General features: G+C 37.9%; 1 protein-coding gene across 5 annotated transcripts in view; it reads left to right on the plus strand.

Moving 5' to 3' along the window:
- Nucleotides 1–16,467, plus strand: part of LOC127624619 (drebrin-like) — a 124,389-nt gene extending 107,922 nt beyond the window's left edge. For 2 of the 5 annotated variants that reach the window (XM_052099412.1, XM_052099413.1), the window contains exons 11-15: nt 71–175; nt 5,579–5,686; nt 10,820–11,256; nt 12,845–12,950; nt 13,519–16,467. In XM_052099412.1, coding sequence (XP_051955372.1) covers nt 71–175; nt 5,579–5,686; nt 10,820–11,256; nt 12,845–12,950; nt 13,519–13,571 — 809 coding nt within the window. In that variant the 3' untranslated portion in view covers nt 13,572–16,467. The remainder of the gene's footprint in view (nt 1–70; nt 176–5,578; nt 5,687–10,819; nt 11,257–12,844; nt 12,951–13,518) is intronic. The other 3 variants (XM_052099414.1, XM_052099415.1, XM_052099416.1) reach the window with 3 other exon arrangements.
- The last annotated feature ends 288 nt before the right edge of the window (nt 16,468–16,755 follow it).

Below are 16,755 nucleotides of genomic sequence, written 5' to 3' on the forward strand. Positions count from 1 at the left end.
TGTACGTCAATCTTTGTGTGTGTGTGGGTGTCCGTGTGTCCCGCACTATGGTCCTGTCTCTGTCTACCAGGCCGCTTGGACAGTCCATTCTTGAGGCAGCAGCACAGTCCATCTGATTGCAGCCTGCCCCCCTCTCGCACTCCGCCCCCCTCAAGGCGGCAGCCAGGTCTACCTGGTAGGTACTGGACAGATCTTTGCTAAGGGGGCCACTGCATCAGTGTAGGCTCACCAGGTCACCAGCCTAGTCTGTTGACATGCTCTGGACTGAATTACAGATTTTTCTGTTCGCTTCCAACACTGCACTCTTCACAGCATTCACTGTAACTGCACTGCACCTGAACGCACCCCTGTTTTCCACTGGCAATATTTTCTAGTGTTAAATGGATACTTTACTAAAAAAAAAATTAAGTTCTGTCTGTTACTCACCTTTATGTTGTTCGAAAGCCATATGGGTTTCTTTCTTCCATAGAACTCAAAATGGCAATTTTGGGGATGTTATTACTATTGTCAAGCTCTAAAAAGAATAAAAGAAAATACTATAATAGCAATCTACACTAAACCAAATCATCAGAGACCACACAATTGCTTTGTGTGAGAAACACACCAATAAGTAGTTATCAATTTTGGGGAAGCTCCTTTGAAACTGAGCTTCCCAAGCTACAAGTAACTCAACAGTAGTTTAAAGTACTACTAATAATAACTTTTTATAGCATATTTTGTATAATATTTAATTGCAGTTTAGCACAATGTGATTAAAAAAACATAAAATCAAAACACACTCAGTATAACACAACACATTCACAAATGAGTATAACACAACACATTCACAACACATTCACAAATGTTTAACTCATTTGTATAGACTCAGCAAGTCTATACAAATGAGTTAAACAAGACTAAAACAGACAGATTCAGCAGATCTAATATCCTAGGGCATGCTGTTCCATAATCGTGGAGCCTGCACTACAAAAGCTCTATCACCTTTACTTCTGCATCTGGATCTTGGAACATGCAACAGTTCATGACAAGAAGATTTAAGAGGTCTAAATGTTTTGTAAGGTCTTTTTATTATTTGTATTTTCTCCCATTTTCTCCCCAATTTGGAATGCACAATTCCCAATGCACACTAAGTCCACGTGGTGGCGTGGCATAGTGGCTCGCTTAAATACAGGTGGCAGAGGACGAATCTCAGTTGCCTGAGACCCTCAATCCGCACATCTTATCACATGAATTGTTGAGTGCTTTACCGTGGAGACCTAGTGCATGTGGAGGCCCACGCTATTCTCCATGGCATCCATGCACAACTCACCACGCACCCCACCAAGTGTGAGAACCACACATTATAGTGACCACAAGGAGGTTACCCCATGTGACTCTACCCTCCCTAGCAACCTGGCCAATTTGGTTGCTTAGGAGACCTGGCTGGAGTCACTCAGCTCACCCAGGATTCGAACTTGTGACTCCAGGGGTGGAAGACTTTTTCGTAAGGTCTTAAAAGTTCTGCTAAATATTCTGGATATATTAAACTATACTTTTAAAAATGTGTTAGCTGCACTACAAACAACTAATAAGAAGTAGCTAGCTATATTGAAGTGATTTAAAAGAGAAAAGAAATATATAATAATCAGGTATTTAAATGTATTATTATTTAATTGAATAATATCACCTGATAGTTTTATTTAATTAGGATGACATTAAACAATTAGGGTGGCAACATTAAAGGAATATTCCTGGTTCAATACAAGTTAAGTTAATTGACAACATTTGTTGCATAATGTTGATTATCACAAAAATTCATTTTGACTCATCCCTCCTTTAAAAAACAAACAAAAAAAAACCACATATTGGTTTCAGTGAGGCACTTGCAATGGAAGTGGATGGGGCCAATTTTTGGAGGGTTTAAAGACAGAAATGTGCATTATTTTAGCTGTAAATTAGTTGAAATTGTCATTTTTTTGTCATTTTAATGTTTTTGGGTTTCTTGACATTACAACATCATGATGACAAATATCTCAAATTGGCTATAAATTTACACAGAAAGTAAGAAATGTGTGTAAAATAAATCATGTTTACACACATATTGTTTATGTCGTGTGGCTATACATTTGAAACGGTGAGTATTATAACTTTAAAAAAAAATTGGCCACGTTCATTCCATTAAGTTTCTCACTGTAACCCTGCTTTTTAAGAAATTTTAAGAAAAGGAGGGACGAGTCAAAATAAATTTGAGTGGTAATCAACCAGAAATATTCCTTTAAATTTAATATGCACATTTATACTAAATATAAACTAATAAAACTGAAAAATGAAACACCTTAACTAAGTCAAAATATAGTGATAAACAACACCAATTAACTAAGTATTTATAAAATTAATAAGGTATGTAAAAAGAAGGCAACGTTACTATGACACTATTTTGTTTGTCATTTTAGGAACTTGAAATTACCAATTAATTACCAACCAGATTTGTTACATTGAAAATAACAGCATGGGAATTCTGCCAAATATCTCCTTTTGTGTTCCACAAAACCAAAAAAGTCATACACATTTGAAACTACACAGGTGATTAAATAATTACATAATTTTATTTTAAAATTGAACCATCCCTTTTAATATATTTGAATGGCAGTTGTAGTAGCTGCTGTCAAAGCCTTATGAAAGTGAAAGATCTTTCAAAGATTATTTTCCAACTCTAGAGCCGTTTTAGGGCTTCGTGATGAAATCAAAATCACTTTTCTAAGCACTTCAGACACATCTAACCTTCTGTACTAGCTAATTACACTACAGACTTCTCAGTGTCCTAGTCCATTCCTTCTCAAGATGACTGTATTTGATCCACAATGCCATCTTCTATGGGTCCATAGTCAGTTTATGTGTTCAATATTTGTTGTCTATTGACTGTGTATTCTGCACAGGACACATTCAATATGTGTTCTTTTGAAGCTGAGCCATGGACGTTTGGAAGACTGAGATAAAATGTTTTTTTTGCTTGTGGGAGAAGTGGTTAAATCTTACCAATGTTACTCCCCTTCTTCTCCTTCCATGCTCTTTCTGACGGATCCCGGCGGCCCTGCATACACTTCCCTCGCTCCACCTGTGAGTGTCTTCCACGTGATTGTGGTCTCCAAGCCCTTGGGCTTGAGTTCCGTGGACTCTGTGTGACTGTGATATCATGTGTGACCTTTGTGGAGTTGATGTGGTGTGTTCACTGTCAAATTAAACAGCAACACGAGGACAAATGGCGCCCACAATTATCAACGTACACTACGAAGACTATAGACTCATGTCTTTTCTAAGACACGGTATCTAGAGTTTATCTGTTCTAGACTGATAAGTGTGGATTTCTCTTTTAGAATTGGGTGAATTTTAATCGTGTCACTTTCCCCATGAAATTGTTATTGTGCATTCATCTTCATTATGGTCTATGTCTGCTCATGAATTGTCTTTGTTACAGTTTTTGTTGTGCCAAGTTTCATTCAGTTGTGATACCTTGTACATATAGCAGTATGACATTAAAAAGTATATCTGCAAAATTTGCATAGTTGAACTCTGTTTTTGTTTTTGATTTGTATAAGACCATGAGATGGGTACTCCCAAAGGAAAAATGTATTGCTCAGAGGTTGCTTTTTTATAAACTTAAGAGGCTTAATGAAGATCTCAGTTAAGTTTTAAGTATCAGCTTTGTCTCAGATGTTGCTCTGAAAAATCATGGGGAGAAATAAAAATAGACACAATTGAGACTACATTTATTACATTGGGATATAAAATGATTGTGGAGAGCATAGTTCAGATAATTTGGTCTTGGAAGAATTTTATGAGAAATGTTCGTATTGGAATCTCTTACATTTGATTCCAGATTTTGGTCTTTGCAAAACTTGAGCATGGTTTGTGATACTGAGTGCATTTACATGCACGTTCTTACACCGATTATGCTTAATAAGCTGACACAATGTGTGGTTATGTAACCGAATTAAACAACTTTCCTTTTTCGGTGTAAGATCATATATGATGTAAGAATAAACCTACCGATATGGGTAGATTTTTGCCCATTATGCGATTTTGCATGACATAAACTCCTTAAATGGTTTATCCAATGTGCGCATGTGTTGTACGCATGCCTCTTCAAGGTTTGATGTTAAAAGCAGAGAATGACACAATTAATCCAAATGTCATGTAAACACAGATTTCTTGCTTTGTCCGATTTCTTTTTAAATAAGATGGAGAATTCAGCTTATTGGTGTGTATGAAAATGGGCTCATTGTTGAGATCTCTTCTGTAACATTTGTGGCATAATGTTGATTACCCAAAAAAGTAATTTTGACTCTTACTTATCTTTTTATTTCTCTTTATTTTTTTTTTATAGCAAAAATCTCAAGTTACAGTAAGGATCTCACAGTGGAAGAGAATGGGGCCAGTGCATAAACATCAAAAGTATAGCCACAGGGTGTTAACATTATACATATTAACATGACTCTAATGTAATAAAATCACTTACTAACCATATCTGTGTAAAATTATATCCAATATTACAACTTTGTTGTAATGAAGGCATGATGTCGGTAATCCCTGTAATCTGGAAAATGCTGTAACGCTGGTAAATTCCTGATTTTATCACACAAAAGCCACGTGAAACCGTATTGTGTATTTTAATGTTTATTGGCTGGCCTCATTCACTTCCATTGTAAGTGCCTCGCTGTGACTGCGTTTCTTTAATTTCTTTGAAAAGGAATGATAGATGAGTCTAAATAATTTTTTTGCACTAATTAAAATTATTCCACAGTTGCTGTCTATTGAGATTAACTTGTATTGAACCCAAAACATTCATTTAAGGAAAATCTCAATATTCCATCCCAGGAATTCCATATCTTTCTAGAGAAACAACTGAGATATTAAATTGATCTCATATGTTCTTTTTCTTTCCATTGGGCTAGTGTGTCCTATTTTGAATGACTCCTAAAATTGCACACACGATACAAATAGATAAATTCCTGATTATCTTGTCTGCATTCTCACATTTATAAATATTGTCTTTTATTGACTACCAGCCCCCTTTTTAATCAGTTGAATTAATTGAATATTTTTAACCTGTCAGCTTGCTTTAGCTTGTCATGAGATCAAGAGGTCAACCTTTAGAGTTTCTGTATGTATCATTCCATTGTGCCATGATACATTGTTAGATGTACTGTATATGATAATACACACTTCAGTGCCATTAAGACATTTTTGCCATCCTTCTTGCATTGATGTTTGTAGAAGTGTGCACGTTGAGAAACAACATGTTACATGAATACTTTTGCTACTTTTACTTGTGAAAACTTGTCTTTCTGCTATCACTGCACTGCCATGTGTTGTGCCTTGGTCATGTTGGCATGTCTGTATTTTGATGTCACAATCATTGACAGATGGACACAGGAGAAGCTGCAATTTTGACAAAATCACTGCTTGCTATTGTTTTGCATTTTTAGCACCCCATTCAGACTATTGACAAAGTTGTAATCGGTGTTGTGATTGATATTTTGAGTTGTTTGAGATTAGTTTAAGCTCACATTCAAAGTTCACCTTCTCTTTGATGTCTCAGATGACACGAATGAAGGAATCCTGGAGCGCAGCATGACCACCGGATGTTCTCCTATCCCCAAAATCGCCATTCAGGAGGAAAAAGACAACTTCATTCGAAGGGAGTTTGGTAAGGCCTTAAAATGTGATTTGATCTAGAATCATTCTGTCTGTAATCTTGGCTCTTGATCATTTCATGAATGCTTCAGTCAAGATGTAATGTAGTAAGTGGGTGGAAAAGATCATCTCATTCTGATTATATGGCAGTGCAAGTGAGATGTGAGTGAGGTTTTAGCTGTAACTTGCACTATAGTTACAAATACTACATCGTGTACTGTAGGGGCCGTGGCTTAACCGTTAGCATGTGCACTGACATTCCGGGCTCTCGTGCTCATGCATGCAGGAGTGTAAGTTTGAATCAGGCTTGCATTTCCCAATCCTATATCACACCACACATTCCATCATTTCCTGACATCTCTCGACTGACTGTATCAATAAAAGTAACATATAGGGGAAAAAATAATACACATAAATATTACACTATAATGTGCATTAATTATAGTAATTATTATTATAATTTAATAATAATAAGTACTATTAGTAAGTATTATTACTGTGGAGCACCAAACAGGAAATAATTATATAAATTCTAAATCTAAACATATTGGCTACTTCTAAATCTGAATATGTTGTTAGAAATCAAAATATATTCACTCTAAAAAAAATTGTTTATTCTATATAAAATATTGAATATATTCAAATATTTTTTTTAATATTTGCCTTTCGATTTCATAACAAGAATTCCATAAAAATGTAATTGTGTAATGTTTAGCAAAATAAAAATAATAATACTTGTTTAATATATTTATTTTTAAGTTTACTCAATTCAATTGATGGTATTGAATTATTTTGGTATATTATTAAATTGAAATGCGTAAATCTACAAATAAGTTTTTGAGTGTACTTGTAAATCTGAATATATAGTTAGAAATCAGAAATAAAAACTATGTATTCAGATTTCCAACGATATGTTTAGGTTTCTATATATATCTAAATTTACAGTTATATTATTGAATTTATAACTATATATATATATATATATATATATATATATATATATATATATATATATATATATATATATATATACACTCACCTAAAGGATTATTAGGAACACCATACTAATACTGTGTTTGACCCCTTTCAGCCTTCAGAACTGCCTTAATTCTACGTGGCATTGATTCAACAAGGTGCTGAAAGCATTCTTTAGAAATGTTGGCCCATATTGATAGGATAGCATCTTGCAGTTGATGGAGATTTGTGGGATGCACATCCAGGGCACGAAGCTCCCGTTCCACCACATCCCAAAGATGCTCTATTGGGTTGAGATCTGGTGACTGTGGGGGCCATTTTAGTACAGTGAACTCATTGTCATGTTCAAGAAACCAATTTGAAATGATTCGAGCTTTGTGACATGGTGCATTATCCTGCTGGAAGTAGCCATCAGAGGATGGGTACATGGTGGCCATAAAGGGATGGACATGGTCAGAAATGCTCAGGTAGGCCGTGGCATTTAAACAATGCCCAATTGGCACTAAAGGGTCTAAAGTGTGCCAAGAAAACATCCCCCACACCATTACACCACCACCACCAGCCTGCACAGTGGTAACAAGGCATGATGGATCCATGTTCTCATTCTGTTTACGCCAAATTCTGACTCTACCATCTGAATGTCTCAACAGAAATCGAGACTCATCAGACCAGGCAACATTTTTCCAGTCTTCAACTGTCCAATTTTGGTGAGCTCTTGCAAATTGTAGCCTCTTTTTCCTATTTGTAGTGGAGATGAGTGGTACCCGGTGGGGTCTTCTGCTGTTGTAGCCCATCCGCCTCAAGGTTGTGCGTGTTGTGGCTTCACAAATGCTTTGCTGCATACCTCGGTTGTAACGAGTGGTTATTTCAGGCAAAGTTGCTCTTCTATCAGCTTGAATCAGTCGGGCCATTCTCCTCTGACCTCTAGCATCAACAAATCATTTTCGCCCACAGGACTGCCGCATACTGGATGTTTTTCCCTTTTCACACCATTCTTTGTAAACCCTAGAAATGGTTGTGCGTGAAAATCCCAGTAACTGAGCAGATTGTGAAATACTCAGACCGGCCTGTCTGGCACCAACAACCATGCCACGCTCAAAATTGCTTAAATCACCTTCCTTTCCCATTCTGACATTCAGTTTGGAGTTCAGGAGATTGTCTTGACCAGGACCACACCCCTAAATGCATTGAAGCAACAGCCATGTGATTGGTTGATTAGATAATTGCATTAATGAGAAATTGAACAGGTGTTCCTAATAATCCTTTAGGTGAGTGTATATCCTATTTATTGTACATCAATAGTTTTTGTGCTATTATTTTCAAAATCCTAAAAATTCCTTTTTTGTATCCAGGCCTAATTGAATTCTAAATCACAGATATTAATTTATGACAATAGTCTGAATGGGGTGCTATTCATTTTTAAGCCCACTGTACTGTATAGCATTATATTGTCTTATAAAATACTTAATTATTAGTTGCATGTTTTCGTAAATAATAGTAACCAAAGTTCTAATACTTTTGTTATATTTAGCATACCTATTCATGGTTGCATGTTAAAAGAAAATAATGCTTTAAAACACTTGTTCAAAAACGTCTAGGTTACGTATGTAACCTCCGTTCCCCGATGGAGGGAATGAGATCATGTGTCGGAGAAGCGACACTAGGGGTCTCTCTAGAGCGCCGAAATATGGCTCTGACTTATGAAAAAAGGCCAATGAGAAGTTGGCAGACAGTATTTGCATACCCCGCCCCCGGACATATGGGTATTTAAGTGGGCAAATACGGGGAGGACAAAACGTCTCGTTCCCTCCATCGGGGAACGGAGGTTACATACGTAACCTAGACATTCCCCTTCTGTCGCTCTCTCGACGTTGTGTCGGAGAAGCGACAGTATGGGTCCCACTTAAATCATGCCATGTGGTGAGCCGTGTATGTGAACTGCTGATACCCTGATGAGGGGAACAAGGTGATGCTTGCCAACCTGGGAACGGGCCAAGCCTGGCTGGGCCTCTTTTCTCTCAATGTTACTCGCATAGAGTAATCATGGCCAGGGCCATTACATGCATCAAGGGAAGCGGGTCTTACCCAGTTTCCTATTCTTTCAGGGGGAAAAGACCCTGCAGAGACCACACCTACCCTGCAGGGGAGGTATAGGTGGCGAATACATCACATGGCTGCTTAGGTCCTATGTGGGAAAAAACGACGTGGTTGTAGATCCAGCCTCAGAGAGGGGGGAGTTGATACAGCACGGCAACCGAGGCAGCTGGAACTGCATAAGGGAGACACGGGAGTCCACTCGTAAGGTGGAAATTACACACAGGGGGAGTCCGCATGGAGGCCTTGACCGTTGGAGCACCTATTCCAGTACAGGGTAGATTAAGTACCCATAGTGGATTGGGTCGGCGAGTTCCTCTGCTGAACTGCGGACCCATGAGGGCTAGGGAGGAATCATCCAGGGATCCGAGAGATGGGATCTCCTGGGAGAAATAGGCGCACGGTTTTACCTCGGCTGAGGGAAAGGGCGCTAGGCACAAGCGATTCACCCGGCCAGTTCGTCAGCGAGTTCTATGGGCTTGGACCTGAGAGAACACGGGACGATGCCGACTCAACCCGGAGATTGTAAAATCTCTCGAAGGTATTAGGTGTTGCCCACCCTGCTGCTCTACAAATGTCTGCCAGGGAGGTGCCCCTGGCCAGTGCCCACGAGGACGCAACACTTCTGGTTGAGTGCGCTCGAACCCGCAAGGGGGGGGGCACGCCCTGGGTGTGATAAGGAGGTGAGCGCGATCAGCAGGGCCGTTTTGAGAGAGAGGGCCCTGAGTCCAGCTGAGTCTAGCGGCTCGAAGGGGGGGTCTCTGGATGCCTGTGAGGACCACTGAGAGATCCCAGGAGGGGAACAGGCTTTGCCGGGAGGGATTTAGCCTCTGGGTGCCTCTGATAATTAAGTTGTGCTTACCCAGAGACTTGCCATCTACTGTATCATGGTGAGCCGCGATGGCGGTGACATACACCTTGAGGGTGGAAGGGGACAGCCTCCCCTCCAGCCTCTCCTGCAGAAACAAAAGCACTGACCTAACTGCGCACCTCTGTGCGCATCTCAGTTGACCTGAAGTCCCAAACAGCTGAGGTGCCTGAGCACCTGGTCTCTGTAGTAACTCTCGCGAGGGGGCCAGGATGAGGCATTCATCGAGATAGTTGAGTATGCGGATGCCGGCCTCTCAGAGCGGGGCAAGGGCTGCCTCTGCGACTTTCATGAAGACGCGAGGGGACAGAGACAGGCCGAAGGGGAGGACTTTGTACTGATACACCTGGCCATCGAACGCGAACCGTAGGAAGGGTCGATTTTGTGGCAGAATCGAGACGTGAAAGTACGTGTCCTTCAGGTCTACCGCTGCAAACCAATCTAGATGCCGAATGCAAGTCAGAATATGTTTTTGCGTGAGCATTTTGAACGGGAGTTTGAGCAGAGCCCGGTTGAAAACTCGACAACGCCTGTGGCCATCTGAAGCGGAGAGCACTATACCGCATCCAGGAACAACACAGGCAGAAAGGCATCTTTATAAAGACGCGTCCTGAAAAGGACGTTCAACGCCGCTGTGTTTTGCTCTTTTAGAGCAAATTACTCTTTTAAATAAAATCACTCTTTTATATAGTACTCTTTCGAGTTATCTGCACTGTAGAAGTGCCCAGGGGCAACAATGCACAGCCGTGCAAGAAGGAGAAAGCGGATGTTATGCGCCATCAATCCAACAGCATGCAGATCGTCAGAGGAGAAGCAGGAACTGATGTGTGACTCGCAGCAGACTGCATGCACTACCATCGGCTCCGAAGAAATTTTCTGAATGAACTCACCGTATTTGCCCGCTTAAATACCCGTATGTCCGGGGGCGGGGTATGCCAACTTCTCATTGGCCTTTTTTCACAAGTCAGAGGCATATTTCGGTGCTCAAGAGAGACCCCTAGTGTCGCTTCTCCGACACAACGTCGAGAGAGCGACAGAAGGGAAACCACATTTTATGTGTTAGCATCATGTGTTATAAGGCATTATGAACACCTTGGCTTTATGCAATATATACTGTATACAGGCTTTATAGAAAGTGTTAAAACAGTTTCTATAAGGTTAGAATAAACTCATGAACATGGCATCTTAATTTACTTTGCCTTCCTCTAGCCTTTGAAACTCCAAAGCAAACTCCAGTGCAGGAATCAGGTCATGCCAAGATCACTCAGAGTGTTTCCCCCCAGCCATCATCAAACACAGACGACAGCCTGCTGGATCTGTGGGGCAGCGGTCCGGCACCAGCTACTGCCCCCTCCCAGGCCTCCCACATCATGGACCTGATGGAGGACACCCCAGAGCCTCATCTGGCTAGCCCGTCCCCCAGCCTCCCTCAGCCTATCATGAGCTTCAATGAGGTACCTGACACCCCCTATTGCACGGGCACTGAAGACGACCCCTCCAGCCTGGTAGATGTGGCCGGACCCCAACAGATGACCCTGAGTTACCAGCAGGCCCTGCAGCATGCTTCCGGCTCTGACAGCCAGGACCTGGATGACAGACAGCTGCTGTTGACCAATGGAGACACGCTGCTTAAAGAAGGGACCCAGGTAAGAGCATTGTGCTAGTCATATTAAACTATATATACTGCCTTCCTTCCCATACTACATTATCTTTTATGGCAGGTACTATTTACACCCTGTAAATTGTGGCAGATAAACAATTAGCTTTTTATCTAATAACATATATACTATTATAAAATAGTATATAATATGATAACATAAATTGTGTGTATTTACAGTATAATTACATATAGTTTAATAACATATTTTATATAATAGATATTTTTTCTATATCATTAGTGAATTATTGAAAATATGATACTATAATATACTGTTTGTAATAGAACAATAGAATTATCATAATTGTTTTTAGATATGCAACATATAATACTATTAGCATTTTGTCTAGTAACACTACAAATTACATTTATTATTATTATTATATAATAACATATGTGAAATGTATGTTGTATATTATACATATATAGTATAATAACATATTGTTTAATAACATAATAAAACATTTCATATTTTTGGTCCATATTATTAATGCATTAAAATACAATTATAGTAATAATACTATTATTGTATATATAATGCTATATAATATATAATAGAACCATAATAATAATCATAATAGTTTGTTACTAGATATGTAATGTTATGTTCATGTTATGGGCATTTTGTCAAGTAACATTACATATTAGATATACAAATGTGTTATATAATAACATATATATCATGTTTGTAGTATATTATAAATAGTATAATTACAAGTAGTTTAATAGTATAATATAATTGTATATGTTGTGTTTATATTTTTTGTGTATTAGTGTATATACTGTATTATTCTATATTATAAATAATAAAACCATTAGAATAATCATAATAGTTTGTTACTAGATATCTAATATGTTATACTATGAAATGCATAGTTTAATAACATTTTATATGTTGTGTTTATATTATTAGTGTATTAGTGTATATACTGTATTATGCTATATTTTATATTTAATAAAACTATTAGAATAATCATAATAGTTTGTTACTAGATATGTAATATGTTGGCGTGTTGTCTAGTAACATTGCATACCTGTATTACATATACTAATGTTATATATATATATATATAGTACTGTATATTGTGTATAAATAAGTGCCCTTTTTATTTCATTATATGAAATTACTTAATTTAATTTATTTTATATGTCTGGTGGTTAGTAAATGTCACAAACTGAATTTGAACTAGGGTCACCAGCACAAAAACTCCAATACAGATGTTCTACACTACAGTCCACAACTTCACCTTCTCTTCTGGCTCTACCAGACTACCGGGGTGCAAATATCCACACTGTGCTCTTTACACCCAGTGCTTACAGTCATTCCTTATTTTTATTTACTTTTATTATTATTTACTTTGCCACTAGATGGCAACATATGTTCTATATTTCACATCAGTTTAATGCCACATACCTCACTGTAACAAAGCACTTGATGTGCCATGTATTTAGGATGTTACTGGTTATCTAAATACAATTTTGAGTAGCCTGTTACCCCACACTACAAGTTTAATGATTTATTTTACTGTGAAATATGTTTGCATGGAGCATTTAGCAGATTATTTGTGTTCATACAGGCAAGTGAAGGCTATTTCAGCCAATCACAGGAGGAGGATTTCGCCCAGTCAGACGACTGCACTGTAAAAGTGAATCCAACACCAGTTTTTTACAACAAACCACCAGGTAAAATCACAGTAATGGTTTAAAGATCCCATGATATGGCTGACAAAGACCATTTTATTTCCTGTGTTGACATACTTCAGTAACATGAATATGTATCCAAGGCTTTGTCCCATTTTAATATTCAGTATACTGAATAATGCTGACTGTTTTTAAAACAAAGTATGTGAAACAGTACACATTATGTATGCAGTGATATACATTTCAAACAATAGCACACTACATTGTTGTCACATGACCTCATTATGCGCATGTTTAATCCTGTCATTTGCCTTCACTTAGGATCATGGAAATTAAAATGGTTATTTTTGCATATATATATAAATATCAAAGCTATAATTTGTGAGCATTTTAACTGATGCACCAATAACATTTGCATCGCTAATATGTTTGGTCCATTTCATCAAAAGAAAAAAACAAATACATTTTAAATGTGTAAACATTTGCTGAAAGTATGTTTTAACAAATGTTAGGAGTACACTAGCATATAGTTGACCACAAAGCTAACAGACATGGATTAAAAGCCACAAAACAATCATATTATAAGGTCTGTCTTTACTGTCTGCCACAGAAATCGACATTACATGTTGGGATACAGACCCTGTGATGGAAGATGATGATTAGAGACAAATCCTGGCGACACCTCGAAGAAAAATAATTTTACAAAATTTTCAGAAGTCTTGCATCAAAATGTTTTAGAAAAATTAAATTGTTAGTCATCGAAGAAAAGGACTCAGGTTATTGTTAAAGATGCCACTGGGTATGAGCACTCTCGGGTTGTGTATGTGCATGTGAGTGTGTTTATTATTTATTTCATTTCAATTGTTTTGCTATGCAGAGAATAGCACAGTGCGTATCTAGCGCTCACCTGTGTTGTATCGACTCCCTGTGCCTAACAGGTGTGTGTAGTAGCAGATTAGACCATTCAGTTTTAGTTAAACATCAGATTTTCTTAATCAACACTGAGCTCATGTCTACTCAGTGGTTCAATCAAGTTCATGGTAGGACTTTCCCACAATGTTAGCAGTTCAGGCTGGTTGCTTAGTGGAATATACTAATACACACAATATGTGTATGAGTTTTACGCCCAGAGGTGCTTTTGGTTTGATTAATAATTTGGTCAGGGATCTCTTCGAGGCTAAGGCATGTCAGAACTAGATATTAGCCTCAGTTGAGTGCGACGACGCTCAAATTAAGCAAACAAAACAGAGTTTGTGGGATTACGAAATTATTTTGTGTTGTGCCAATTATTTCCAGTATGTTGACATTTCGCCCTGTGTTGCTGTAACCGCCTTTTAGGACTTTTAGCGCCAAGTGGCATATGTATATTTTGACTACATATGAAACAATGTGTATGAACTATGGCATTCCTGATATTTGTTTGGTTTTGAATAACTGCAATAGAATTGGCTTCGATTTGTTAAGAAACTTAGGCAATAACATTTGTAGTGGACTCTCACATGGGGAATGTTTTATTTATATATTCGGCATTGTGTATGTATGTATGTATGTATGTATACCTGCATATACGTGTTTTAATATAATTGGGGAGAGTCCTCTATTATAAAGGAGACCACAGACATACTCTACGCAAGTACACAAACAGGAATGCTTTGACAGAGGAAGGCAAGCACGCAATCCCGTTGTAGTGTATGCACTTGACATATTTTTGCGTTAGTGTGATGTTAACAAACTTTAATCTTCAAGGGGGCAATAGAGATAACTTCAGATACCATCACCTCTCTGTGGTTCAATGACGTGAAGTTCAAAGTCATTTGTTCAAAGATATTTTTTTCTGGGACTTAAAGTAAAAATTTCGTGTTGGGGAACCGACCAGTGACAGTAAAAAAATACATGAATAAATAATTAAAAGTAATCTATAAAGTGTCATTAAAAGCTGACATTCTTGAAACAAATACATGTTGGCATGAGTAATCCAGAATAATCTTTTATGATAATTTATACTAATATACCTTTAGACCCTCAAGACTGTAAAGTACACCTTTATATATATATATATATATATATAGTCCGCTTATCTATTAAAAATCCTGTTCATTGGAGCTTTGCAGGTATGAACTTTGAACAGTTTGACTCTAACAATATTCCTTCCAAACTGTTGCGCTGTCATGACAGTAGCTGACCGTCTATGGTCACTTTTTTTGTACCAGAAGACAGATTATGATAATATCTGCTATAGTGCCCCTTGTGGCAAGGCTGAGAATACAACACTTACTTGCGTTATGAATTACGTTTGGACACATTTCAGCATACAGCGATGCAAAAAATCAATCAAGCGCAGCTAGATGTGTTTGCGTAATTGCATAGAGTATGTTTCTGGCCTAAATTTACTTAGGATATAGGATATTCAACCTGGTTATTGTTTAGTTACGCAGTCCAAAGTGAGGTCATTCCCATCATGAAGGAAACATCTTATAATCACACATTCCACGCCTCTGTAACCCCATCATTTTAATGTAATATTAATATGACTGAGGTGAGTGTGAGTGTATGTCTGTCTATGTGTGGCCCTGCGATGGACTGGCGACCTGTCCAGGGTGTCCCCCGCCTTTCGCCCAATGTTAGCTGGGATAGGCTCCAGCCCCCCGCGACCCTGTACACAGGATAAGCGGTTGACGATGGATGGATGGATGGATGGATTAATATGACCATCATAATCTTTTATATGTGCTGTTGCTAGTTAACAATGGATTAATCACATTCTATACATGACATCTAGAGTGATGTGACCTTAGGGTTTATTCAATGATTATCTTTAGCGAAAGCAATTTATAAGATATTTTATGGATTTCACCATATTGAAACCTTTGTGTTCTAAGTGTCACATCATTTACAAATCCAAATTTCACTCACTTTTCACTCAAAGATAATAGCTGGGATTTAATCCCCTAGAGATCTCCTAGGGGTTACTCGTCTTGCTTAAGGGCACAACGGTGAGAGGTTATCTCACTAACGTTACATTGACACAACCAGTAAACTTACCAGTAAACATAGCCCATATCCTTAACCACTAGGTTATCACCACACACTGTCCTCTGTCTTCCTAAGTATGATATTTTCAGTCGTTAATACACCTTGATTTTGTGTTACAAAAAATTATTTGCAAAAATACTAAGAGGAATAAGCAAGCAATAAGACTAAACCAATGTAGTATTGTTCTGTAAATAGGTCTTATTTTGTGCTCATGTAAAATGTGCTATAATCCCTAATATGGATTGATTCACCGGCCATTAAAAATGGTCAAGGGTTGGCATGCATTTGGATTGGGTTTCTTTGGTCAGAAAGAAAACCAGGTTGCTCAGTATGAAAGCTGGTGATTTTCAATGGGAGTTAGCGTGCATCTTTAACAGTAACTTCGCCCCTTTTGAAATGACTTCAGTGTACTCTGGTTCACCCTCCAACCTCCTTAGTAGTGATTACTATTATTCTCTTTCTCCCTAAAACTACAAGGAGACTACTACTATTACCACTGCTATTATTATTATTACTAATACTACTACTACTACTGTTCTACAGTAATTTCTTCTTTGCCCCTGAACCAAGGCTTAGCAACTCCAGAAAGTTCTCTCTTTTTTTTTTCTATCTCTTCCTTTTTTTGTCCGCTTCTCACATGCTGTTTTTGAAACAAGCACAATATATTTTGTGACATGCTATGTGCTTATGTATGTTAATAAAAGACTGTAAAACTCTTCCAAAAACTTGGTGTACTTTTCCTTTGTGTTGAGTAACTTACAAATTACTAATAACTTCTCAAACTTTATTCAGATTGCCCTAGTGATTACTTCAT

This window comes from Xyrauchen texanus, chromosome 31, assembly GCF_025860055.1.
Source record: "Xyrauchen texanus isolate HMW12.3.18 chromosome 31, RBS_HiC_50CHRs, whole genome shotgun sequence".
Taxonomy (NCBI): domain Eukaryota; kingdom Metazoa; phylum Chordata; class Actinopteri; order Cypriniformes; family Catostomidae; genus Xyrauchen; species Xyrauchen texanus.